The sequence below is a fragment of the Heptranchias perlo genome, chromosome 34 (assembly GCF_035084215.1).
Source record: "Heptranchias perlo isolate sHepPer1 chromosome 34, sHepPer1.hap1, whole genome shotgun sequence".
Lineage (NCBI taxonomy): Eukaryota > Metazoa > Chordata > Chondrichthyes > Hexanchiformes > Hexanchidae > Heptranchias > Heptranchias perlo.
Window position 1 is genome coordinate 2,830,583 of NC_090358.1, and position 27,222 is coordinate 2,857,804.

At 47.2% G+C, this 27,222-nt stretch overlaps 1 protein-coding gene across 5 annotated transcripts in view; it reads right to left on the reverse strand.

The window, feature by feature from the left end:
• The window catches only part of LOC137301706 (novel FERM domain containing protein), a 187,086-nt gene that overhangs the window by 47,486 nt on the left and 112,378 nt on the right, over window positions 1-27,222 (reverse strand). For 3 of the 5 annotated variants that reach the window (XM_067971285.1, XM_067971284.1, XM_067971286.1), the window contains 3 exons: window positions 23,584-23,662; window positions 10,881-10,978; window positions 4,611-4,734 (listed from right to left, as the gene is read on the reverse strand). In XM_067971285.1, the coding sequence (XP_067827386.1) occupies window positions 4,611-4,734; window positions 10,881-10,978; window positions 23,584-23,662 (301 nt within the window). Of the gene's footprint in view, window positions 1-4,610; window positions 4,751-10,880; window positions 10,979-23,583; window positions 23,663-27,222 lie in introns of those variants that run through there. The other 2 variants (XM_067971287.1, XM_067971288.1) reach the window with 2 other exon arrangements.

The window sequence follows — 27,222 nt, forward strand, 5'->3', positions numbered from 1 at the left end:
GGGAGTAGTATATAGGCTCCCTAACAGTAGCTACACTGTAGGGCAAAATATTAATCAGGAAATAAGGGGGGCTTGTAAAAAAGGTAATGCAATAATCGTGGGCGATTTTAACTTTCACATAGATTGGACAAATCAAATTGGCAAAAATAGCCCTGAGGAGGAGTTCATTGAGTGTATTAGGGACTGTTTCTTAGACCAATACGTCAGGGAAGCAACCAGGGAACAGGCCATTTTGGATCTGGTAATGGGTAACGAAACAGGATTAATTAATGATCTCAAAGTAAAGGATCCCTTGGGAAGCAGTGATCATAACATGATAGAATTTCACATCCAGTTTGAGAGCGAGGATCTTGGGTCTGAAACTACTGTATTAAACTTAAATAAGGGCAATTATAAAGGAATGAGGGTGGAATTGGCTAAAGTGGACTGGGTAAACAGATTAGATGGTATGATGGTGGATAAGCAGTGGCAAACATTTAAAAAGCTATTTTATGACTCGCAACAAAAATATATCCCTGTGAGGAGGAAGGACTCCACAAAAAGGGTGAACCAGCCATGGCGAACTAAGGAAGTCAAGGATGGTATCAGGTTAAAAGAAAAAGCATACAACATGGCAAAGATTACTGGTAAGCCCGAAGATTGGGAAAACTTTAAAAACCAGCAAAGGATGATTAAAAGAATAATAAAGAGGGAGAAAATAAATTATGAGAGTAAACTAGCAAGAAATATAAAAACTGACAGTAAAAGCTTCTACAAGTATATAAAAAGGAAGAGGGTAGCTAAAGTAACATTGGTCCCTTAGAGGATGAGACTGGGGAAATAATAATGGAAAACAAGGAAATGGCAGAGGAATTGAACAGATATTTTGTATCTGTCTTCACAGTAGAAGACACTAATAATATACCAATAATAGTAGAAAATCAAGGGGCAAAGGGGAGGGAGGAACTAAAAACAATCACTATCACTAGAGAAAAAGTACTAGGTAAACTAATGGGTCTAAAGGCTGACAAGTCCCCTGGACCTGATGGCTTGCATCCGAGGGTCTTAAAGGAAGTGGCTACAGAGATAGTGGATGCATTGGTTGTAATCTTCCAGAATTCACTAGATTCTGGAAAGGTCCCAGCCTTCTGGAAAACCGTAAACGTAACACCCCTATTCAAGAAGGGAGTGAGACAGAAAGCAGGTAACTATAGACCAGTTAGCCTAACATCTGTCATTGGGAAAATGCTAGAATCCATTATTAAGGAAGTAGTAGCAGGACATTTGGTGACTCATAATACAATCAAGGAGAGTCAACATGGTTTTATGAAGGGGAAATCATGTCTGACAAATTTATTAGAGTTCTTTGAGGAAGTAACGGGCAGGGTGGATAAAGGGGAACCAATGGATGCAGTATATTTGGATTTCCAAAAGGCATTCGATGAGGTGCCACATAAAAGATTACTGCACAAGATAAGAGCTCATGGTGTTGGGGTAATATACTGGCATGGATAGAGGATTGGCTAACTAACAGAAAACAAAGAGTCAGGATAAAAGGGTCATTTTCAAAATGGCAATCTGTAACTAGTGGGGTGCCGCAGGGATCAGTGCTGGGGCCTCAACTATTTACAATATATATCAATGACTCGGATGAAGGAACAGAGTGTCTTGTGGCCAAATTTGCTGATGATACAAAGATAGGTGGAAAAGCAAGTTGTGATGAGGACACAAAGTGTCAGCAAAGGGATATTGACAGGTTAAGCGAATGGGCAAAAATTTGGCAGATGGAATATAACGTGGGAAAATGTGAGGGAGGAAAAATAAAAAAGCAAAATATTATTTGAATGGAGAAATACTACAAAATGCTGCGGTACAGAGGGATCTGGGTGTCCTCGTACATGAAACACAAAAAGTCAACATACAGGTGCAGCAGGTAATCCAGAAGGCAAATGAAATATTGGCCTTTATTTCTAGGGGGAGGGAGTATAAAAGCAGGGAAGTCATGCTACAACTGTACAGGGTGCTGGTGAGACCACACCTGGAGTACTGCGTACGGTTCTGGTGCCCTTATTTAAGGAAGGACATACTTGCATTGGAGGCAGTTCAGAGAAGGTTCACTAGGTTGATTCCGGGTATGGAAGGGTTGTCTTATGAGGTAAGATTGAACAGGTTGGGTCTATACTCATTGGAGTTTCGAAGAATGAGAGGAGATCTTATTGAAACATACAAGATTCTGAGGGGACTCGATAGGGTAGATGCTGAGAGGATGTTACCCCTCATGGGGGAATCTAAAACTAGGGGGCATAGTCTCAGAATAAGGGTCGCCTGTTTAAGACGGAAATGAGGAGGAATTTCTTCTCCCAGAGGGTCATGAATCTTTGGAATTCTTTACCCCAAAAAGCTGTGGAGGCTGAGTCACTGAATACATTCAAGGCTGAGTTAGACAAATTTTTGATCAGCAAGGGAGTCAAAGGATATGAGGAAAGGGCAGGAAAGTGGAGTTGAGGTAAAAATCAGATCAGCCATGATCTCATTAAATGATGGAGCAGGCTCGAGGGCCGAATGGCCTACTCCTGCTCCTATCTCTTATGGTCTCTTATATACACATACAGATGCACACACATAAACAGATACACACACATATATATAAGCATACACACACAGAGATACAGGCATATACACACACATATACACATACACATACACACACACACACACATATATATATAGGCATACACACACACACACAGATACAGACACACAGATACAGACAGATATACACACACAGAGATACAGGCATATACACACACATACATATATATATACAGGCATACACATGCACACACACACACACACACACACACGTACAGGCATAGACACGTACAGATAGAGGCAAATACACACGCATATACACATACACAGATACATCTATATACACACAGATACAGGCATTCACACATACGAATACACATGCACACACACAGACAGAAACACACACAGATACACATACAATTACACACATGCACACACAGATATACATATACACACACACAAACATACATATACACACACAAATACACATATACACACACACAAATACACATATACACACACACAAATACACATACAGATACACACACAAATACACATACAGATACACACACAAATACACATACAGATACACACACAAATACACATACAGATACACACACAAATACACATACAGATACACACACATATATATATAAGCATACACACAGAGATACAGGAATATACACACACAGATACACATATACACACATACAGATACACACACAGACATATATATATAGGCATACACACACACACACACAGATACAGGCATATACAGATACAGATACAGATACACACACACGTACATATATATACACAGGTATACACACACACAGATTGATACAGGCATATACACACACACAGATATACACACATATATACAGGCATACACACACAGATACAGGCATACACACACAGATACAGGCATACACACACAGATACATAGAATCATAGAATAATAGAATCATACAAATTTACAGCACAGAAGGAGGCCATTCAGCCCATCATGTCTGTGCTGGCCGAAAAAGAGCTATCATGCCTAATCCCACTTTCCAGCTCTTGGTCCGTAGCCCTGTAGGTTATGGCACTTCAAGTGCACATCCAAATACTTTTTTAAAAAATGTGATGAGGGTTTATACACACACACACACACACACACACACACACAGATACACACACATACACAGATAAATACACACATGCATAGACACAGATACACAGACACACACACAGATACACAGATACACTCTCAGCAGGGATCACTGGATAGAGATCAGGAGGCAAATCCCTGGCTGATTTTCTTAGGGATAGCAATGCAAAATTGCAGTGTAGAAAATGGAATCCCAGGTGAAATCAATGAACAGCTCAGACTGCGGATCGAACCTGGGTCTCTTGGATTGTATTTGGTATCACTACTCGGGACTGCATTTACTGACTGTTGGTCTAATCTTTCTTAACAACAAAATGTACATTTACACACCTCTCTGCCTAACCATCATTTGCACTGAAATTCAAGCACAATCTCTCTCTCACCTCTGGGTCAGAAGGTCGTGGGTTCGAGCCCCACTCCAGAGACTTCAGCACGTAATCCAGGCTGACCTGGGAGTGCTGTACTGTCGGAGGTGCCGTCTTTCGGATGGGACATTAAACCCAGGCCCCGTCTGCCCTCTCAGGTGGACGTAAAAGATTCCATGGCATTATTTCGAAGAGCAGGGGAGTTCTCCCCGGTGTCCTGGTCAATATTTATCCCTCAACCAACATCATGAAAAAACAGATTATCCGGTCGTTTATCACATTGCTGTTTGTGGGATCTTGCTGTGCGCAAATTGGCTGCCATGTTTCCTACATTACAACGGTGGCTACACTTCAAAAGTACTTCATTGGCTGTAAAGCGTCCTGAGGCCGTGAAAGGCGCTATATAAATGTAAGTTCTTTTCTTTCTCTCTTACACTCTGTTTCTCACTCACTCCCATCACTGTGAAACTATCTCAACACAGTTTCTCCATTAATCGATATTAACGCTGATTCGCTCACAGTACCTAAGCTCAGCTTTGTGGATCTCGGCAATTTTTCTTTCCAGCTTCTCGGAATGTTTAGGGAAGAACTGGAACTTGGAGCTGTACCCTTCGGGATGCTTCCCTGCATCATAGTCACCGATTTCAGCTAGAATTGAGAACATCTTAAAATAAACAAAATAGTTTCAAAAAAGGGACCTTTCCCATGCACTGAGTAATATCAATATTTCACCTTGTGCGATATTGGGTTATAGAATAATTAGTGCAGAATACTCTGTGCTCACATGGGAGAGTGAGCCAGAGAGAACAGAATGAAAGCAAGGGAGAGACAGGCAGATAGATAGAGAGAGAGAGAGAAACAGAGAGAGGCAGAGAGTGAGACAGAGAGAGAGATAGAGAGAGAGACAGAGAGAGAGAGCAAGAGGGAGAGACAAAGAGAGACAGAGAGTGAGACAGAAAGAGAGAAAGAGAGTCAGAGACAGAAAGAGACAGAGAGAGAGACAGAGAGAGAGAGAACAAGGGAGAGACAGAGAGAGACAAAGAGAGACAGATAGAGAGAGAGGGAGAAACAGAGAGTGAGACAGAGAGAGAGAGAGATAGAAAGAGAGTCAGAGAGAGAGAGCGAGAGGGAGAGACAGAGAGAGTCAAAGAGAGATAGAGAAACAGAGAGAGACAGAGAGTGAGACAGAAAGAGAGAGATAGAGAGTGAGAGGGAGAGACAGAGAGAGACAAAGAGATAGAGAAAGAGAGAGAGAAAGAGAGAGAGACAGAGAGAAAGAGAGAGACAGAGACAGAGACAGAGAGACAGAGACAGAGACAGAGAACAAGATGGAGAGACAGAGAGAGACAGAGAGAGAGAGAAACAGAGACAAAGAGAGACAGAGAGACAGACAGTCAGAGAGAGAGGGCAAGAGGGAGAGACATAGAAACAGAGAGAGACAGCGAGAGAGAGAGAGGGAGAGAGACAGAAAGAGACAGAGAGAGAGAGACGGAGGGAGAGAGAGGGAGAGACAGAGAGAACAAGACAGAGAAAAACAGAGCGAGATAGAGAGACAGAGACAGAGTGAGAGAGGGAGACAGAGACAGAGAGAAAGACACAGACATAGAGACAGACAGAGAGAGAGGGAGAGACAGAAAAAGAGACAGAGGGAGAGAAAGAGAGAGAGCGAGAGGCAGAGAGAGACAGGGAGAGACAGAGAGCGAGAGAGAGAGAGAGGGAGAGGGAGAGACAGAGCGAAAGAAAGAGAGAGGGAGAGACAGAAAGAGAGACAGAGCAAGAGACAGAGAGAAACAGAGAGAGACAGACAGACAGTGAGAGAAAGACACAGAGAGAAAGACAAAGACAGAGTGAGAAATAGAGAGAGAGACAGAGAAAGAGAGAGAGAGAGAGACAGAAAGAGAGAGGGAGAGAGAGGGCAGGGGATCAGAAAAGATGAGAGAAAGAGAATGGGGAGAAGGGTAAAAACAGACAGAGAAAGAGAACACAGAAAAGAACAGAAATTAATTTATTTAAAAATTTATTTTCCAGCAAATAACGTCAGATTGTTGGTGATAGACCTGTAGGTTTAGTGGTGCAATAACTGGGGGAAAACTGAGACAAAATGGTTGCTTTCATGCTGTTTATATTTAGCTTGCAGTGAGTGACCTTTTTTGCTCAATGTCAAAAATGCCAAACATTGTTTTCAGCTGAGTAAGTCCGAGGGTGAGTTACTGACACTCTGTCAGGTATCGGTGAACCCGTTACAAGGGGTCGGTCGCTATGGCGGAGAGTTTCCTCTGCTGACCGCCCGTGGTTTTCGGTGTAAATCAGGAGGCCAGCAGCTGGAAATGGGCAGGAGTTCTGTCCTGTGTGGAAGGAGAGGAAGACCTCAGGAAAGATGCTTTGCAGATCCCTCACACCCAATACCTGTCGGCACAGATGGCCAGGCCTTGTTTTGGCAAGGCCATATATAATAAAAAGGATATAGAGGCACTGTCGGAGGTGCCGTCTTTTGGATGAGATGTTAAACCGAGGCCCCGTCTGCCTTTTCAGGTGGATGTAAAAGTTCTCATGACCACTATTTCGAAGGTGAGCAGGGGAGTTCTCCCGGTGTCCTGGCCATTATTTATCCCTCACCCAACACCTAAAAACAGGTTATCTGGTCATTATCACGACCCTGTTTGTGGGATCTCGCTGTGCGCAAATTGGCTGCCGTGTTTCCTACATTACAACAGTGACTACACTTCAAAAAGTACTTCATTGGCTGTAAAGCACTTTGGGATGTCCTGAGGTCGTGAAAGGTGCTATATAAATGCAAGTCTTTCTTTCTTTCCGTTCTCACCTCTGGGTCAAGGGTTTGTGGGTTGTGCATATAATCGAATGCTGTCGACTCCCCAGTGCAATCCTGAGGGAGTGCTGCTTTGTCAAGGGCTGGTCTCCCTGTTAAAAATCCCATGGCACTTTTGAAGAGCAAGGAATTCTCAACCAATACAGCCTAAAAACAGAGTGACTCGTCTCTCCTCTGATAGGTGTAGATGGGAGGTTGCTGTTGTAGACAGAATTCACTGCACTTCCAAAAGTAATTCACAGTCTGACGCACTTGGAGACATCTGATATCGTAGAGTGCAATACAGATATGAGTATTCCTGAGTGACGCACTCCCTGACCCACTCCCTGGTGATAAAGGCAGTGAGGGGGGGTAACATTACCCTAACCCGCCCGATGGGGAACTGACAGGATCAGGTCGGTGCCCGTTTTACACCCACCCCTCCCCCGCTCCCGATTTTAGTCTCCACTCACTTCTTTAAATCAGTCAGTGCTCTGGTCGTTCAAATTCATAGAATTACACAGAATTTACAGCACAGAAACAGGCCATTCGGCCCAACTGGTCTATCCCGGTGTTTATGCTCCACACGAGCCTCCTCCCTCCCTATTTCATCTCACCCGATCAGCATGTCCTTCTATTCCTTTCTCCCTCATGTGTTTATCCAGCTTCCCCTTAAATACGTCTACACTGTTCACCTCAACCACTCCTTGTGGTAGCAAGTTCCACATTCTCACCACTCTCTGGGTAAAGAAGTTTCTCCTGAATTCTTTATTGGATTTATTAGTGACTATTTTATATTTATAGTTATGGCCCCTAGTTTTGTGGAGTGAAAACATTTTCTCTAAAATCTACCCTATTGAATCCCGTCATAATTTTAAAGGCCTCTATTAGCTCACCCCTCAGTCTTTAAAAAATGTGTAAATACATCATTGAGTTTTAACGTGGCCGATTATTGGGAGTTATTTGACCATTCTCTTGGCGAGAGATGGAGGAGCACAAAATTATATTTTTTAAAAGGCAACATGAGGTAAGAATAATTATCAGGAAAGAGTGAACAGACTGGGGCTCTTTTCTCTAGAAAAGAGAAGACTGAGGGGAGACCTAATAAAGATCTTTAAAATCATGAAGGGGTTCGATAGGGTAGATGTAGAGAAGATTGTCCACTTGTGAGGGAGACCAATACCAAGGGTCATTAATAGAGCACCAGACGAACAGTAAGCCTGAAGGAAAGTTACCCTCCAATGTTGGAAGGGTGGTCATTGACTTGATGGCCAAGAGATGGCAGCACTTGCAGTCCATTAAACAGATTGGACGTTGAACAAGAACATTCAATGGAAAGGGACAGATTCACTGCGTTTTGTTGTTTTTGCTCAGGACTTTCAAGTTTATTCGTCATGTAAGAAATGTGAGGTTAAATTTAGCCTGGGAGCTGGGCTCGTGTGGGAATTCGATGAAAAGAAAAAGAAAGAAAGAAGGACCTGTATTTATAAAGAGGAGCCTTATCACATCTCCCAGAAATGTCTGAACATGCTTCACACACAATGAATTACTTCAATGTGCAGCAGCTGGATGTAATGAAGCCACAAATAGTTTACAATCCCACCAGGGCAAGTTGTGAAATTAAACTCAATAAAATCCAGTAATTTGTGGGTTGGCACCAAAACAGTGACCATGAAAAGCTGTCGGATTGTCATAAAAACCCAACTGGTTCACTAACATCCTTCAGGGAAGGAAACCTGCCGTCCTTACCCGGTCTGGGCCTATAGGTGACTCCAGTCCCACCCCCAACAAGGTTGACTGCCCTCTGAAGTGGTCTGGCAAACCACTCGGTTGTGGCAAACCGCAGTTGGGCAACTAGGGATGGGCAATAAATGCCAGCCTTTCCAGCAACGCCTACGTCCCCGAGAATGAATTATGTTCGACAGGAACAGCAGCAAGAACTGTGGCTGATTCCTCCCCCAGCTCCCTCCAAGCCCAGCGCTGGGGCCTGTATGTGATTTTGTGGCTCACTCTTAATGCCTTTGTCGCACGTCTCTTAACACCAGGGCCGCAAGGCTTGGGCACAGCTCACATCCCAAGGCCAAGTAACATTTTAGATGATCTCATCACATATCCTGGCACTGCTCCACTCAGTAACCACGCAAGCACAAAAAGGGAGCAGGAATTACAGGGGCTGATAACATGGGCTTGATGCCAGGGCAGTGAGGTCCTTGGGAGCACTGCGTGTGGCTGGAATGCTGCGAGATGAGCTGGTGTCCTGAAGGGAGCTCAGCTCCTTTACATCACAGGAAAAGCGTTCCCAGTACACAGCCGCATTAATCAAAGGAACAAGAAAGACTTGCATTTATATAGCGCCTTTCACAACCTCAGGACGTCCCAAAGTGCTGTACAGCCAAAGAAGTGCTTTTTTGAAGCGTAGTCGCTGTTGTAATGTTGTAGGAAACACGGCAGCCAATTTGTGCACAGCAAGATCCCACAAACAGCGATGAGATAAATGACCAGATAATCTGTTTTTTTTAAGTAATGTTGAGCGATAAATATTGGCCAGGAGACTGGGGAGAACTCCCCTGCTCTTCTGCGAAATAGTGGCCGTGGGATCTTTTACACCCACGTGAGAGGGCAGACGGGGCCTCGGTTTACCGTCTCATCCGAAAGACGGCACCTGTGACGGTGCAGCACTCCCTCAGTACTGCACTGGGAGCGTCAGCCTAGATTTTGCACTCAAGTCTCTGGAGGGGGACTTGAACCCACAACCTTCTGACTCAGAGGCGAGAGTGCTGCCCACTGAGCCATGGCAGAAACCCCAGAACATCTTGAAACCACCGGGGCCAATATCCATCTGCTACCAAGGAACAGTAACCAACATGTGTGAACTGTACAACCAAACACTGCCCATTTTATATGTTGCACTGATCTTCAGAGGCTCTCAGTGGGCCTGTGACCTCAGTTAAGTTACTTTGAGGCCCTCATCAGCTTAGGACATGCCTGGTGCATGGACTATCATTGCCTTTGATGTTTCCCCATTGACTACAAATCTTCATCATCAATTATCAACAAAAATCTTGCATTTATACAGCACCACATCTACAGCATATCTGAGTCAGCCGTGACTCAGTGGGCAACACTCTCGCGTCTGAGTCAGAAGGCCATGCGTTTGAATCCCACTCCAGAGACTCGAGCACATAATCCAGGCCGACACTCTCAGTGCAGTACTGAGTGAGCGCTGCACTGTCGGAGTTGCCATCTTTCAGACGAGTTGTTAAACTGAGGCCCTGTCTACCCTCTCAGATAGACATAAAAATCCCACAGCGCTCTCTGAAGTAAAGCAGAGTAGTTCTCCATGATGTCCTGGCCAATATTTCTCCCTTATCCTAAACAGATTACCTGGTCAATTTGCTGATTGGGTGAGATCTTGCTATATGCAAATTGGCTGCCATGTTTCCCTACACTACAACACTTTAAAATACTTAATTGGACGTTGAATACTTTGGGACATCTGTGAAAAGCACTAAATATATTTAAGTTCCTCCATTCTCTCAGAAACGTCCCAAAGCGATTCAGGTACAATTAAGTGCAGTCACCGTCATTATGTGGGCAAACATGGCAACCATTTTGCACAAAGCAAAGTCCCAGAACCAGCAGTGAGAGGATCAGTTAATCTGTTCTTCGATGGTGTTGGCTGAGGAAGGAATGTTGGTCAGGACACTAGAAGAACTCGCTGCTCATCTTCAAATAATTCCGAGGTTAGTTTTAATGTCCAGATGAACCCAACAACTGGGGCCTTGGTTTAGTTTCTCATCCAAGAAGATGACATCTCACCAATGCAGCACCGTTGGACTGAAGTATCTGCCTAGGTTACGTGCTTAAGTCCTGGCATTTATATCACGCCTTTAACGTAGTAAATCGTTTGGTTGCAGGTTGTTATCGTTCTTGTTGTTGAGAAAGAGGGAAAAACCCGAAAGAAAGTCTGGATGTTAGACCGAGTTACCTTGAAGGATGTAAGCAGCGAGTAAAGCCGCATCGGAGGTCTTGCAGAGGAGTCGCCCGTGATAGAGATCTCTCTTTATCTGAAGGAAGACCAAATACCTAAAGAGAAAGACGAGAGGTCAGTAACTGCAGGACGTAAACCTAAGGGAGAGGTTAGAGAAAAATATCTTTTACACAGAGGGCTGTTCAGACATGGGATGTCCCGCCAGAAACGGTGGAAAGAGATTCCAGAATAGCTTTCAAAAAAAGGAAGCGGAGAAGTATTCGGAAAAGAAAATAATTTTAAAGGGTGCGGGGAGAGGGCAGGGGAGTGAGACTAACTGGGAGAGCTCTTTCAGAGACCCGGCACAGGCACGATGGGTCGAATGGCCTCCTTCTGTGCTGTAAAATTCGATAAGTCTGTAATGAAGTGGAGTGTGGGTTACAAGGAAACAATCTCATAGGAAATTGCATTACACAGAATCCACAGCACAGAAACAGGCCATTCGGCCCAACTGGTCCATGCCGGCGTTTATGCTCCACACGAGCCTCCTCCCTCCCCTCTTCATCTCACTCTATCAGCATATCCTTCTATTCCTTTCTCCCTCATTGTTTATCCAGCTTCCCCTTAAATGTATCTATGCTATTCACCTCAACTACTCCTTGTGGGAGCGAGTTCCACATTCTAACCACTCTCCGAGTAAAGAAGTTTCTCCTGAATTCCCTTTTCGATTTATTTATATGAGAAAAGTATTTTTAGTTAAACTATGAATTCCTTTCCCAATGCGATCTATAGCTTCATACCCCAGGCGTGGGTCACTGGATTGTTAGTTCCTGATTTCCCTGGACTTCTCTTCTGATTTTTTCACACCGGGGGGACTGCTCTGCACAGTGGGCCGTTCCTCTTCTGCTGGATTACTCGGTTACATCAGTTATAAACAATGGGTTAGTGGAGACATGGACTGCATGGTGCAGCACAAACCATACGGACCAACTACCATCGGCTAGGCTCGTATTCCCCTGAGTATAGATGATTACGGGGTGATCTAATTGAGGTGTTTAAGATGATTAAAGGATTCGATGGGGTAGATAGAGAGAAACTATTTCCTCTGGTGGGGGGGAATTCAGAACAAGGGGGGCGTAACCTTAAAATTAGAGCCAGGCCGTTCAGGGGTTATGTCAGAAAGCACTTCTTCACACAAAGGGGAGTGGAAATCTGGAACTCTCTCCCCCAAAAAGCTATTGAGGCTGGTGGTCAATTGAAAATTTCAAAACTGAGATTGATAGATTTTTATTAGGCGAGGGTATTAAAGGTTACAGAACAAAGGCGGGTAAGATGGAGTTAAGATACAGACCAGCCATGATCGAATAGAGCTTGAGGGGCTGAATGGCCTCCTCCTGTTCCTATGTTTCACTCTGGGCAAAGCTCGTCAGTGATTTTAGGAAACAAGGGGCAAGGAGTGAAAATTAGAGGCGGGATCTTATTGGCAGAATTCCCTTTAAATTTGATATTTTATTTGGGAGATTTAGATTATTGAGTTGAAATTGCTCCGTGTTGTTAGTGAAGAGAGTCTGGAAACAGGCTTGTAAGAAATTCCTTTCTCAATTATTTTAATCCAGGTTAACATCTTTCTCAAAAAGGAACTTCATCTGAACAAGAACAGACATCACCAAAACCTGGATCACCGACACCGGGATCACCGAAACTGGGATCACCGACACCGCCTGTCACCGACACCGGGATCACCGACACCGGCATCACCGACACCGGCATCACCGACACCGGCATCACCGACACCGGCATCACCAACACCGGCATCACCAACACTGGGATCACCGACACCACCTGTCACTGACACCGGCATCACCGACACCGGCATCACCGACACCAGCATCACCGACACCGGCATCACCGACACCGGCATCAAAAACACCGGCATCACCGACACCGGCATCAAAAACACCGGCATCACCGACACCGGCATCAAAAACACCGGCATCACCGACACCGGCATCAAAAACACCGGCATCACCGACACCGGCATCACCGACACCGGCATCAAAAACACCGGCATCAAAAACACCGGCATCACCAACATCGGCATCACCAACAGCGGCATCACCAACACCGGGATCACCAATACTGGGATCACCAAAACCTGGATCACCAATACTGGGATCACCAACACCGGCATCACCAACACTGGGATCACCAACACCGGGATCACCAACACCGGGATCACCAAAACCGCCACAGTAAGTAGGATGAGGTGATGTTGGGGAGGGCAGGTAGGGAGATGGAGGAGAAACAGGGGTCCAGGACTCTGGTGGGGGCAGGACTTGGGGGAGTTTGAAACAAACTGACGAATCATCTCCCTTAAACAGGGTTCCTGCTACAAACTGATCCCTGGCGACAGCATCATTTTGTGGACACGTACAACATTACTGGATTTTTAAATCAATCCTCCCACAGACTCTCAGCTCTTGTTCAGGGAGGTTCTGCGGGAGCCGGGTTTGTAATAATTGCCGTATTGCAGGAACTGTAATTGTTTGCCAAGATTTTGCAGGAGAAGAGAAGCTCAGCAGCATTCCTGTTGGTATTTGCTAACCTTGAGAGATCTTTAAATAACCTCTTTGGATCGAGTTACAGGAGTTTGAAACTGTTGCTGTTGAAACACGGAGAGTGTCAGCACCACACGCTGCGTTGCCTTCGATTGTCTTCCTTACATCTCTATTTTTCTTCACGCACTCGTGAAAACAAGGTGCCAGGTATCACTCACTCCTCGCACTCCCCCCTCCCCCTCCTCCACTGGGGGAGAATGAAATGGGGTCCCAGACTAAGCTTCCCTGGTCAGACAACAACAACTTGCATTTATATAGCGCCTTTAATGTAGTAAAACGTCCCAAGCCGCTTCACAGGAGCGATTATCAAACAAAGTTTGACACTTTTTTTTTTATTCGTTCATGGGATGTGGGTGTCGCTGGCGAGGCCGGCATTTATTGCCCATCCCTAATTGCCCCTTGAGAAGGTGGTGGTGAGCCGCCTTCTTGAACCACTGCAGTCCGTGTGGTGAAGGTTCTCCCACAGTGCTGTTAGGTAGAGAGTTCCAGGATTTTGACCCAGCGACGATGAAGGAACAGCGATATATTTCCAAGTCGGGATGGTGTGTGACTTGGAGGGGAACGTGCAGGTGGTGTTGTTCCCATGTGCCTGCTGCTCTTGTCCTTCTAGGTGGTAGAGGTCGTGGGTTTGGGAGGTGCTGTCGAAGAAGCCTTGGCGAGTTGCTGCAGTGCATCCTGTGGATGGTGCACACTGCAGCCGCTGTGCGTCGGTGGTGAAGGGAGTGAATGTTTAGGGTGGTGGATGGAGTGCCAATCAAGCGGGCTGCTTTGTCCTGGATGGTGTCGAGCTTCTTGAGTGTTGTTGGAGCTGCACTCATCCAGGCAAGTGGAGAGTATTCCATCACACTCCTGACTTGTGCCTTGTAGATGGTGAAAAAGCTATGTGGAGTCAGGAGGTGAGTCACTCGCCGCAGAATACCCAGCCTCTGACCTGCTCTTGCAGCCACAGTATTTATATGGCTGGTCCAGTTAAGTTTCTGGTCAATGGTGACCCCCAGGATGTTGATGGTGGGGGTTCAGCGATGGTAATGCAGTTGAATGTCAAGGGGAGGTGGTTAGACTGTCTCTTGTTGGAGATGGTCATTGCCTGGCACTTGTCTGGTGCGAATGTTAGTTGCCACTTATCAGCCCAAGCCTGGATGTTGTCCAGATCTTGCTGCATGCAGGCTCGGACTGCTTCATTATCTGAGGGGTTGCGAATGGAACTGAACACTGTGCAATCATCAGCGAACATTCACATGTCTGACCTTATGATGGATAGAAGGTCATTGATGAAGCAGCTGAAGATGGTTGGGCCTAGGACACTGCCCTGAGGAACTCCTGCAGCAATGTCCTGGGGCTGAGATGATTGGCCTACAACAACCACTACCATCTTCCTTTGTGCTAGGTATGACTCCAGCCACTGGAGAGTTTTCCCCCTGATTCCCATTGACTGCAATTTTATGAGGGCTCCTTGGTGCCACACTCGGTCAAATGCTGCCTTGATGTCAAGGGCAGTCACTCTCACCTCACCTCTGGAATTCAGCTCTTTTGTCCACATTTGGACCAAGGCCGTAATGAGATCTGGAGCCGAGTGGTCCTGGCAGAACCCAAACTGAGCATCGGTGAGCAGGTTATTGGTGAGTAAGTGCTGCTTGATAGCACTGTCGACGACACCTTCCATCACTTTGCTGATGATTGAGAGTAGACTGATGGGGCGGTAATTGGCCGGATTGGATTTATCCTGCTTTTTGTGGACAGGACATACCTGGGCAATTTTCCACATTGTCGGGTAGATGCCAGTGTTGTAGCTGTACTGGAACAGTTTGGCTCGAGGCGCAGCTAGTTCCGGAGCACAAGTCTTCAGCACTACAGCCGGGATGTTGTCGGGGCCCATAGCCTTTGCTGTATCCAGTGCACTCAGCTGTTTCTTGATATCACATGGAGTGAATCGAATTGGCTGAAGGCTGGCTTCCGTGATGGTGGGGATATCGGGAGGAGGCTGAGATGGATCATCCACTCGGCACTTCTGGCTGAAGATGGTTGCAAATGCTTCAGCCTTGTCTTTTGCACTCACGTGCTGGACTCCGCCATCATTGAGGATGGGGATGTTTACAGAGCCTCCTCATCCCGTTAGTTGTTTAATTGTCCACCACCATTCACGACTGGATGTGGCAGCACTGCAGAGCTTTGATCTGATCCGTTGGTTGTGGAATCGCTTAGCTCTGTCTATAGCATGTTGCTTCCGCTGTTTAGCATGCATGTAGTCCTGAGTTGTAGCTTCACCAGGTTGGCACCTCATTTTTAGGTACGCCTGGTGCTGCTCCTGGCATGCTCTTCTACACTCCTCATTGAACCAGGGTTGATCCCCTGGCTTGTTGGTAATGGTGGAATGAGGAATATGCCGGGCCATGAGGTTACAGATTGTGCTGGAATACAATTCTGCTGCTGCTGATGGCCCTCAGCGCCTCATGGATGCCCAGTTTTGAGCTGCTAGATCTGTTCTGAATTTATCCCATTTAGCACGGTGATGGTGCCACACAACACGTTGGATGGTGTCCTCAGTGCGAAGATGGGACTTCGTCTCAACTAGGACTGTGCGGTGGTCACTCCTACCAATACTGTCGTGGACAGATGCATCTGCGACAGGTAGATTGGTGAGGACGATGTCAAGTAGGTTATTCCCCTCGTGTTGGTCCGCTCACCACGTGCCGCAGGCCCAGTCTGGTAGCTATGTCCTTCAGGACTCGGCCAGACCTTCTATCCATCATAAGGTCAGACATGTGGATGTTCACTGATGATTGCACAGTGTTCAGTTCCATTCGCAACCCCTCAGATAATGAAGCAGTCCGAGCCCACATGCAGCAAGACCTAGACAACATCCAGGCTTGGGCTGATAAGTGGCAAGTAACATTCGCACCAGACAAGTGCCAGGCAATGACCATCTCCAACAAGAGACAGCCTAACCACCTCCCCTTGACATTCAACTGCATTACCATCGCTGAATCCCCCACCATCAACATCCTGGGGGTCACCATTGACCAGAAACTTAACTGGACCAGCCATATAAATAGTATGGCTACAAGAGCAGATCAGAGGCTGGGTATTCTGCGGCGAGTGACTCAACTCCTGACTCCCCATAACTTTTTCACCATCTACAAGGCACAAGTCAGGAGTATGATGGAATACTCTCCACTTGCCTGGATGAGTGCAGCTCCAACAACACTCAAGAAGCTCGACACCATCCAGGACAAAGCAGCCTGCTTGATTGGCACCCCATCCACCACCCTAAACATTCACTTCCTTCACCACCGACGCACAGCCACTCTTGGTGATGGACACTGAAGTCCCCCACCCAGAGTACATTCTGTGCCCTTGCTACCCTCAGTGCTTCCTCCAAGTGGTGCTCAACATGGAGGAGGACTGATTCATCAGCTGAGGGAGGGCGGTAGGTGGTAATCAGCAGGAGGTTTCCTTGCCCATGTTTGGCCTGATGCCATGAGATTTCATGGGGTCCGGAGTCAATGTTGTGGTCTCCCAGGGCCACTCCCCTTCCTGACTATATCATTATACTGCCACCTCTGGTGGGTCTATCCTGCCGGTGGGACAGGACATACCCAGGGATGGTGATGGAAGAGTCTGGGACGTTGGCTGAAAGGTATGATTCTGTGAGTATGGCTATGTCAGGCTGTTGCTTGACTAGTCTGTGGGACAGCTCTCCCAATTTTGGCACAAGTTCCCAGATGTTAGTGAGGAGGACTTTGCAGGGTCGACTGGGATTTGGTTTTGCCTTTGTCGTGTCCGGTGCCTAGTGGTCCGTCCGGTTTTATTCTTATTATAACTTTTTTTAGTGAGATTGTACCAGGTCATTTCAGAAGGCAATTAAGAATCAACCACATTGCTGTGGGCCTGGAGTCACATATAGGCCAGACCGGGTAAGGGCGGCAGGTTTCCTTCCCTAAAAGGACATTAGTGAACCAGATGGGTTTTTACGACAATCCCGTAGTTTCCTGGCCATCATTACTGATAATAGTTTTTTTATTCCAGATTTTATTTAATTAATTGAATTTAAATTCCCCAGTTGCCGTGGCGGGATTTGAACTCATGACTCCAGATTATTAGTCCAGGCCTCTGGATTACTAGTCTATTAACATAACCACTATGCTACCGTACACTGAGCCACATAAGGAGACATTAGGACAGGTGACCAAACGCTTGGTCAAAGAGGTCGGTTTTAAGGAGCGTCTTAAAAGGAGGAGAGAGAGAGGCGGAGAGGTTTAGGGAGGGAATTCCAGAAGGCACGGCCGCCAATGGCGGAGCGATGAAAATCGGGGAATGCGCAAGAGGCCAGAATTGGAGGAGCGCAGAGATCTCGGAGAGTTGTGGGGTTGGAGGAGGTTACAGAGATAGGGAGGAGACGAGGCCATGAAGGGATTTGAAAACAAAGATGAGAATTTTAAAATCGAGATGTTGTCGGACCGGGAACCAATGTCGGTCAGCGAGGACGGTGGGGTGATGGGTGAACGGGACTCGGTGCGAGTTAGGATACGGTATAATGGTACAGAGACATCCATCACCTGGGATTTGAGGAGCAATTTGACACAGAAAATAAAGTGAGTGCCAATTGGGCGGGAATGATAAGTAGGTGGGCAATTTTATTCTTGAATCCCGATTGGCTGTTTTAGACAGAGAACCATCTTCGCCTCCAGCTCTGGATCAGGCAATGAGATGATTGGACAAAGGAAGGTCTACATCACCAGGAAGGATTTAAAAGCAAAAATTATTAAAGTGACAGCAAATTGCTACATGGGCTTCAACAAAACATTTATTATTTATTTTTTAAAAACCTTTTAGAATAGTGAATATCTTTGCTAAAATAGTTCAGGGTGTTAAAATGGTCAGAAAGGTGGAGCTATTTAATTGCCTTTTACTAAACTGCTGTCAACAGTTATTCAGGGCCCCCTCCATCGACTCTGCTCCTTCTATATAATTTGTGGGTGTTATTTCACTAGAATATTAACAGATGCTCTGTCCCCTCCACAAGACCACAAACAGTAGGGGTTCCCAACCCTCCAGGATTGTCCTGGAGTCTCCAAGAATTGAATATTAATCCCCAGGCCACTGCTGCCAGCAGCACAAGAGAAAAATCATCAGAATGTCCATTTAAGCCCCTGTGTCAGCCAATGAGTTGGAGGCGGGGCAGGACTTACAGCAAACAGAATATTTTACAGCAAAGTCCATTTACTCAGCAAACAGAATCTGTTTAAACACCACACTACAGCAGTCTACAGAGTCTATTTAAAAAGAGTCTCTACAAACTACAGCAAAGTCTCCCGATAAAAGCAGGATTATTTCTCCAGCAAAATGCAGTGAGTGGACGATAGTTACACACAAATTCTGTGTGTAAAATCAATCCCGGTCACTTACAGCAGTGCGATCTCCAGGCAGGATTGACAATGGGATTTTTTTCTTCTCATAGTCTTTGAAGACTTTCATTTATTAGTTATAAAAAAATATTGGAGATGGAAAAAAGGCCTATTTGACGAACAGTCAAGAATCATCCAATTGGGTAACAAAGCGTCTGTTCCCTTTCCAGTTGGTGTAGGAAGGCAGGAGGTCATGTGATGAAACCTCCAGGAATATGTCCAATCAGCGTTGGTGACCCCTATCACACAAGATCCAAACCCCATTGGCCCTGACTGAGTTAAACCAAGGACCTGGAAAATCAGCAGGGGTTCAGCCAGATTCCCACCGTAACTCCAGTGGGAGACCAGCAGATCCCACCAGAGAACGGCATGGACCTGGTAGCAGTGTGTCTCCACCGTTTCCGGAATTTTCCAGCCGGCCTCGTACGGGACGGAACCTCGTCCCACCCCCCACCCCCACCCCCCACCCCCTCTCCTCCGCCGACGTAAAGTTAAATTAAAAGGAAAAGAGGGATGCTTTTGCGCAATGGATAGTAAAGATGTGGAATAAGCCATCAGACAACACAGATTCAAACACCTGGGAGATCTCAGGACAAGTACTCCCTCAATTTATTCAGCATGGGCTGTGTCTCCTTCCACCTCTCCCTCCCCTACCCCAAATCCCAAGATTGTCCAAGGTCCTCTCTCATAGGAACACAGGAACAGGAGGAGGCCATTCAGCCCCTCGAGCCTGCTCCGCCATTCAATCAGATCATGGCTGATCTGATCCTAACCTCAACTCTAAATTCATGTCCATATTCCTGCCCGCTCCCTTGACCTCCCAACTCTTTATATGTAAGTACTCGTTTCCCAGGGAAGTCTGTTAAAGAGGATGGTATAAATGGGCTTGAAGGACGATTTAGGTGTGTTTCTGGAGAGAGGGGGATTGAGGGATACGGTGGGAAGGCGAGAAGGTGGGGTTGAAACCTATCGAAATAAAGAGGCTTTGGTACGCTCAACGTCCTTTTCCCGTTTACAGAAACTCTGGTGTTTTTACAACTGTTTCACCTCTCGGGAACAGCAGAACATTAACCGTACGTCGGGTGGGTGAGAGGGGATTTGTTCTTTTTAAAAAGTTCAAGGAAATCTTTTACAGGAAAAGTCTCTTTTTCCTTTGAAGGTTAAGATGCTCTTTTAGGGCGAGGTGCCATTATTTTCATTGGTTCCCCTGAGTGCTGTGTGTTTTCTAAACCTAATTTCACACTGCGCTACCTGTGCTTCGATATATCGAACGGTACCTTTACTCTCTCTACATCATCGACTCCAGTCCGTGCTTCCACTCCTCAGTGATTTATACTATTTCTGCCTCGATGTAGCATAACTACCACGTTGATGAATAACACTAGACTATCCCCACATGCCATCTGCTTCACGAAACACTTACCAATGCTGCTACAATCACACCCTCAGCACTGCTCCTTCGAAACAACAGACAGGCCCATCAGTCTCATTCATTTAGAGTGACAGTCACTCATTTTGGTTTAAAATTGTCACTGGCTTTAACGATACTGACTCTTCAAAAGGTACACAATGTTCCAGCTAAATGCTACCTTGCCTCTGTTGGTAATATTCTTCTGCAATCCTTGGGGTGCAATGTTAAACCGAAGCCTTGTCTACCTTTTAAATGGATGTTTAAGATACCATGGCATTATTTGAAGAGCAGCAAGGAGTTCCCTTGTTCTCCTCCCTCAAGGCAAACTTAAAGGGGGCGGGGAGGAGGAGTCACATTTAAAGGGGGCAGGAGAGGAGGAGCAGCATTTAAAGGGGGCAGGAGAGGAGGAGTCACATTTAAAACAAATAAAAAAGGACAAACCAATCATTTCTTGCTGCTCGTATGATTCTACAACGGCAGTCACTGCGATTTCAACTCCTCCTCCCCTGCCCCCTTTAAATGTGACTCCTCCTCTCCTGCCCCCTTTAAATGTGATTCCTCCTCTCCTGCCCCCTTTAAATGTGACTCCTCCTCTCCTGCCCCCTTTAAATGTGACTCCTCCTCTCCTGCCCCCTTTAAATGTGACTCTTCCTCTCCTGCCCCCTTTAAATGTGACTCCTCCTCTCCTGCCCCCTTTAAATGTGATTCCTCCTCTCCTGCCCCCTTTAAATGTGACTCCTCCTCTCCTGCCCCCTTTAAATGTGACTCCTCCTCTCCTGCCCCCTGTAAATGTGACTCCTCCTCTCCTGCCCCCTTTAAATGTGACTCCTCCTCTCCTGCCCCCTTTAAATGTGACTCCTCCTCTCCTGCCCCCTTTAAATGTGACTCCTCCTCTCCTGCCCCCTTTAAATGTGACTCCTCTTCACCTCGCTCCTGCCTGGTGGCAGAGATCCTGCCGGGAACCTGCTCTTTATAGTTAAACAATGGGGCTCGGGGGCGGGGGGAGAGGGGTGGGGTGTGGTTGAAGTCCCAGCCTGATCCCTCTCGGACAGCTCCCCGTCCCCCAGAGAAAGTCTAGGACGCAGTATTTAAATACAAGTGAATCAGTGGCCGTTTCCTTCAGGGTTCCGGACGGGATTAATCTCACTGCCCGATGGGGAGCTGTCCGGGATTTTTGATCCATTAGAGTGGAACTCACAGGCAGTGCCGGAGAATTCCTGATATGCGCGTCTGACATCTGAGGCTCCCAGGAAACGCAAGCACGGAAAAAATCGGTGCTTCCAAATATAGCTTCCTACATTACAACAGTGAAGGCACTTCAAAAAGTACTTCAATGGCTGTAAAGGATGTCCTGAGGTCATGAAAGGCGCTATATAAATGCAAGTCTTTTCTTTTCTTTCTTTATAGCGATGCGTACCAACACACGCAGAACACACGCAGTGCCAGACACAAGCAATCGTTGCCTTTTCCAGAAGCAGCACAGTTCCTTTTATCGATTAACAGCAGAGTTGGAAGGTTCAAGATGGCTGAGGTCTGTTAATCCGGGAAGTCTGTGACTCTGAAATGCTTTGCTCTTACACTCTGCGTGATCTAACGGCCCTGCCTTTATCTGCCCAGATTTATATTGAGCAGTACAGCCGCACTGTGTCTCCTGGTAGCTTTAAATAAGCTGCTATTTTCCTTCAGCAAAATAAGATTAAATACAGCGCAGAAACCATGGCAACAGGCAGCCAGAAATAACATGAAATACACAATTTTAACATGTACTGCGTCTGCTATTTTCCTCATAATAGTCACTAGATTTTTCTCATGGTGCAACTCATCACAAAATGGTGCAACTCATCACCGTCCCTTTAACCGTCCAGTATGTGAGGCATCGTATACCGCTCCCTGATATTTTCACCGTACTAAGCTCTTTCTATCTGTGAATTCAGTTCTTCTAGTTGCAGGACTAGAAGATGTTAATTGCCATCAAGGTATGCACAGTGGAGATGGTCTCAGGGATTTGAATCACCCCCTTTATTAAATGTTACCTTTTTGAAAAGACATTCACAAACAGTGGGGCAGCGGTTCGGGAACTTTGAGATTAACCCTGGAAACGCCACTGCCCTTTGTCCTCTCTCACTGCCCAACGAGGACACACAGTTTCTTTTATTTAATTCATTTTGCCACTGGAATGTTGGGATAGGATTTCAAATGCTGTCCATTAGCAACAAACGATGGGGAGAGTTTACTGAATTGCCTGAAATAAAAGGCAGTGTGCTGGACACATTGTACGCAGCACCTTTGAAATTGGTTTCTGAGGCGATGGCAAACGGTGAGCATTAGTTAACCCGTTAAATGGTTTCCCACCAAAAGCCTGGGCGCGTGAGTGGCTGTACTGACTTTTTCCCTTTTTAGTCTCACCTTAAACCTTCTTATATCATCACCTCACATTTCACTCATCTGCCTGACCTATCTCGTTACCCTGAACCAGGTCCAGTATCGCCTCTCCCTCCTTGTGAACATAATGCTGAAGGTAGGAGTCCCGCACACATTATCAGAATTCAATTCCAGTCCCTTCTCCCCATTCGCTCCCTCTCTCCCGATCGATAAGTGCATAAATAAAACCTTCCTCAGCAATCATTGTGTTATCCCTGCTCGTCTCTCTAATCTGACTGCAGATTTCCTTTCCCATTTCATTCCCCAAATTTGATGATCTGGAATATACCCTTACCCCCTGCAACCTACACATACCCAGTGGGACCCTCCCAGTAACCTGCTGGAGAATTCACAGTTCTAATGTTAAAATAGAACGGGGAAAGCTGCAGACGTGGAGATCTGAAATTAAAACTGAGAAGGATGGAAGTACACATCACATCAGTCCACATCTGTAGGGGCCTCCCCAGAGGCCCAGAGAATGACCCTATGCCAGGGATTATTCAGATCATGTTCAGATCAACGTTGAAATGAAAGCTGAATATCTTCACAGAAGAAACTGCAGTTAAAAGCCAGACAAGAATTTTCTTTTAAAATTGCAAGAACAGTAATGTCTGCAGATTGGTCTGAACCGTGCAGTAGATCGAAAATAAACCTCTGCGGATTAAGTGCATGTAGCAGGAAGCAGTAGGTTAAAGACTTCAAAGAGGCTTCTGAGTGCTGACTCTTCAGATTGCTGTCTTAGCTCTTGAGATGTAATCTCTCTCTGGTTGGGGAAATATTACAACCTTCGGGCTGCCTGTCAGAACAGAAAGACGCCCGGCCGATTAGCCCAGGGACGGTTGGCTGATTACAAACCCCCCTCTTACCTGGTTATTTCCTCCTTCAGTGCTGAGGGGTCAGTGGGGTAAAACTTCACCCGGAAGCACATGGTGTACGGGGGCTGGGCTGCCAAACAAGAAGGAATAAAAATAAGAAATGCAAGGTGCTGTTGCTATGGGAACACTGGCTGCACACTGTGAAATGTGGGTTGTTCAGGTCAATGTAACAGCATCAACAACATCCCATAATAACCAACGATTCTGCTGCCTTCTTCTGTGATCACACCAGTAGAGAAATGACAACTTGACCTTAATAATTATCCATAAATCGTTGTTTTCGCATCTTCACTCTCTTCCCTTGGAGAACAGAGTGAATTGTGGAAGGATTCACAGACTGATTCACAGTCTGACGGGCTGTGAACGCTCCTTCCATGGCTGTAACCATCTTTATACCAGCCGATAGCGGGGTCAGTCCTGTACACGCCCAAAGGGAGGGTTTTATGGGATCCCACAACCCATACGATGTGGGAGGACCACCAGCACCCACTGGACCCGAGCTCCGGTCTCCCCTCGCCGGGACTGTCTGGAGCTCCGGTCTCCTCTCACCGGGACTGTCTGGAGCTCCGGTCTCCTCTCCCCGGGACCGCCTCGAGCTCCGGTCTCCTCTCCCCGGGACTGTCTGGAGCTCCGGTCTCCTCTCCCCGGGACTGTCTGGAGCTCCGGTCTCCTCTCACCGGGACTGTCTGGAGCTCCGGTCTCCTCTCACCGGGACAGTCTGGAGCTCCGGTCTCCCCTCACCGGGACCGCCTCGAGCTCCGGTCTCCTCTCACCGGGACCGTCTGGAGCTCCGGTCTCCCCTCACCGGGACCGTCTGGAGCTCCGGTCTCCTCTCACCGGGACCGTCTGGAGCTCCGGTCTCCTCTCACCGGGACCGCCTCGAGCTCCGGTCTCCGCTCCCCGGGACTGTCTGGAGCTCCGGTCTCCCCTCGCCGGGACCGTCTGGAGCTCCGGTCTCCTCTCCCCGGGACTGTCTGGAGCTCTGGTCTCCTCTCACCGGGACTGTCTGGAGCTCCGGTCTCCTCTCACCGGGACCGTCTGGAGCTCCGGTCTCCTCTCACCGGGACTGTCTGGAGCTCCGGTCTCCCCTCGCCGGGACCGTCTGGAGCTCCGGTCTCCTCTCCCCGGGACTGTCTGGAGCTCCGGTCTCCTCTCACCGGGACTGTCTGGAGCTCCGGTCTCCTCTCCCCGGGACTGTCTGGAGCTCCGGTCTCCTCTCACCGGGACTGTCTGGAGCTCCGGTCTCCTCTCACCGGGACCGTCTGGAGCTCCGGTCTCCTCTCACCGGGACCGCCTGGAGCTCCGGTCTCCTCTCACCGGGACTGTCTGGAACTCCGGTCTCCTCTCACCGGGACTGTCTGGAGCTCCGGTCTCCTCTCACCGGGACCGTCTGGAGCTCCGGTCTCCTCTCACCGGGACCGTCTGGAGCTCCGGTCTCCTCTCACCGGGACCGTCTGGAGCTCCGGTCTCCTCTCACCGGGACCGTCTGGAGCTCCGGTCTCCTCTCACCGGGACCGTCTGGAGCTCCGGTCTCCCCTCGCCGGGACCGTCTGGAGCTCTGGTCTCCCCTCGCCGGGACCGTCTGGAGCGAGGGGTTGAACTCTACACCTTCCGACTCAGAGTTGGGAATATTACCACGGAGTCAAAGACTCGCTCCTGAAAGCCTTGTTCTGTAAGGAGCTCTTCTCCCTTCCCCAATTTCCTCCCCTCTCCCCCTGAAGCTGCAGACTTGCTTATCCTGGCCAAATAGGCATCCTTCCTGTGTGTGCCGAGGTAGTGATTTTTATCAGGCTACTTGACTGTGGAGGCCAATGGAATGGGCACAATGTTACCCAATGGAATGGGCACAATGTTACCCAATGGAATGGGCACAATGTTACCCAATGGAATGGGCACAATGTTACCCAATGGAATGGGCACAATGGAACCCAATGGAATGGGCACAATGGAACCCAATGGAATGGAGCACAATGTTACCCAATGGAATGGGCACAATGGAACCCAATGGAATGGGCACAATGTTACCCAATGGAATGGGCACAATGTTACCCAATGGAATGGGCACAATGGAACCCAATGGAATGGGCACAATGTAACCCAATGGAATGGAGCATAATGTTACCCAATGGAATGGGCACAATGTAACCCAAAGGAATGGGCACAATGTCACCCAATGGAATGGGGCATAATGTTACCCAATGGAATGGGCACAATGTTACCCAATGGAATGGAGCATAATGTTACCCAATGGAATGGGCACAATGTAACCCAATGGAATGGGCACAATGTAACCCAATGGAATGGGCACAATGTAACCCAATGGAATGGGCACAATGTTACCCAATGGAATGGACACAATGTTACCCAATGGAATGGACACAATGTCACCCAATGAAATGGGCACAATGTCACCCAATGGAATGGACACAATGTCACCCAATGGAATGGACACAATGTCACCCAATGGAATGGACACAATGTCACCCAATGGAATGGGCACAATGTTACCCAATGGAATGGACACAATGTCACCCAATGGAATGGGCACAATGTCACCCAATGGAATGGACACAATGTCACCCAATGGAATGGGCACAATGTCACCCAATGGAATGGGCACAATGTCACCCAATGGAATGGGCACAATGTCACCCAATGGAATGGGCACAATGTCACCCAATGGAATGGACACAATGTCACCCAATGGAATGGGCACAATGTTACCCAATGGAGTGGGCACAATGTTACCCAATGGAATGGGCACAATGTCACCCAATGGAATGGGCACAATGTCACCCAATGGAATGGGCACCATGTTACCCAATGGAGTGGGCACAATGTCACCCAATGGAATGGGCACAATGTTACCCAATGGAATGGGCACAATGTTACCCAATGGAGTGGGCACAATGTTACCCAATGGAGTGGGCACAATGTCACCCAATGGAATGGGCACAATGTCACCCAATGGAATGGGCACAATGTCACCCAATGGAATGGGCACACTGTTACCCAATGGAATGGGCACAATGTTACCCAATGGAATGGGCACAATGTTACCCAATGGAGTGGGCACAATGTCACCCAATGGAATGGGCACAATGTTACCCAATGGAGTGGGCACAATGTCACCCAATGGAATGGGCACAATGTCACCCAATGGAATGGGCACAATGTCACCCAATGGAATGGGCACAATGTCACCCAATGGAATGGGCACAATGTTACCCAATGGAATGGGCACAATGTTACCCAATGGAGTGGGCACAATGTCACCCAATGGAGTGGGCACAATGTCACCCAATGGAATGGGCACAATGTCACCCAATGGAATGGGCACAATGTCACCCAATGGAATGGGCACAATGTCACCCAATGGAGTGGGCACAATGGAACCCAATGGAATGGGCACAATGTAACCCAATGGAATGGGGCATAATGTTACCCAATGGAATGGGGCACAATGTTACCCAATGGAATGGGCACAATGTTACCCAATGGAATGGGCACAATGGAACCCAATGGAATGGGCACATGTAACCCAATGGAATGGAGCATAATGTTACCCAATGGAATGGGGCACAATGTTACCCAATGGAATGGGCACAATATTACCCAATGGAGTGGGCA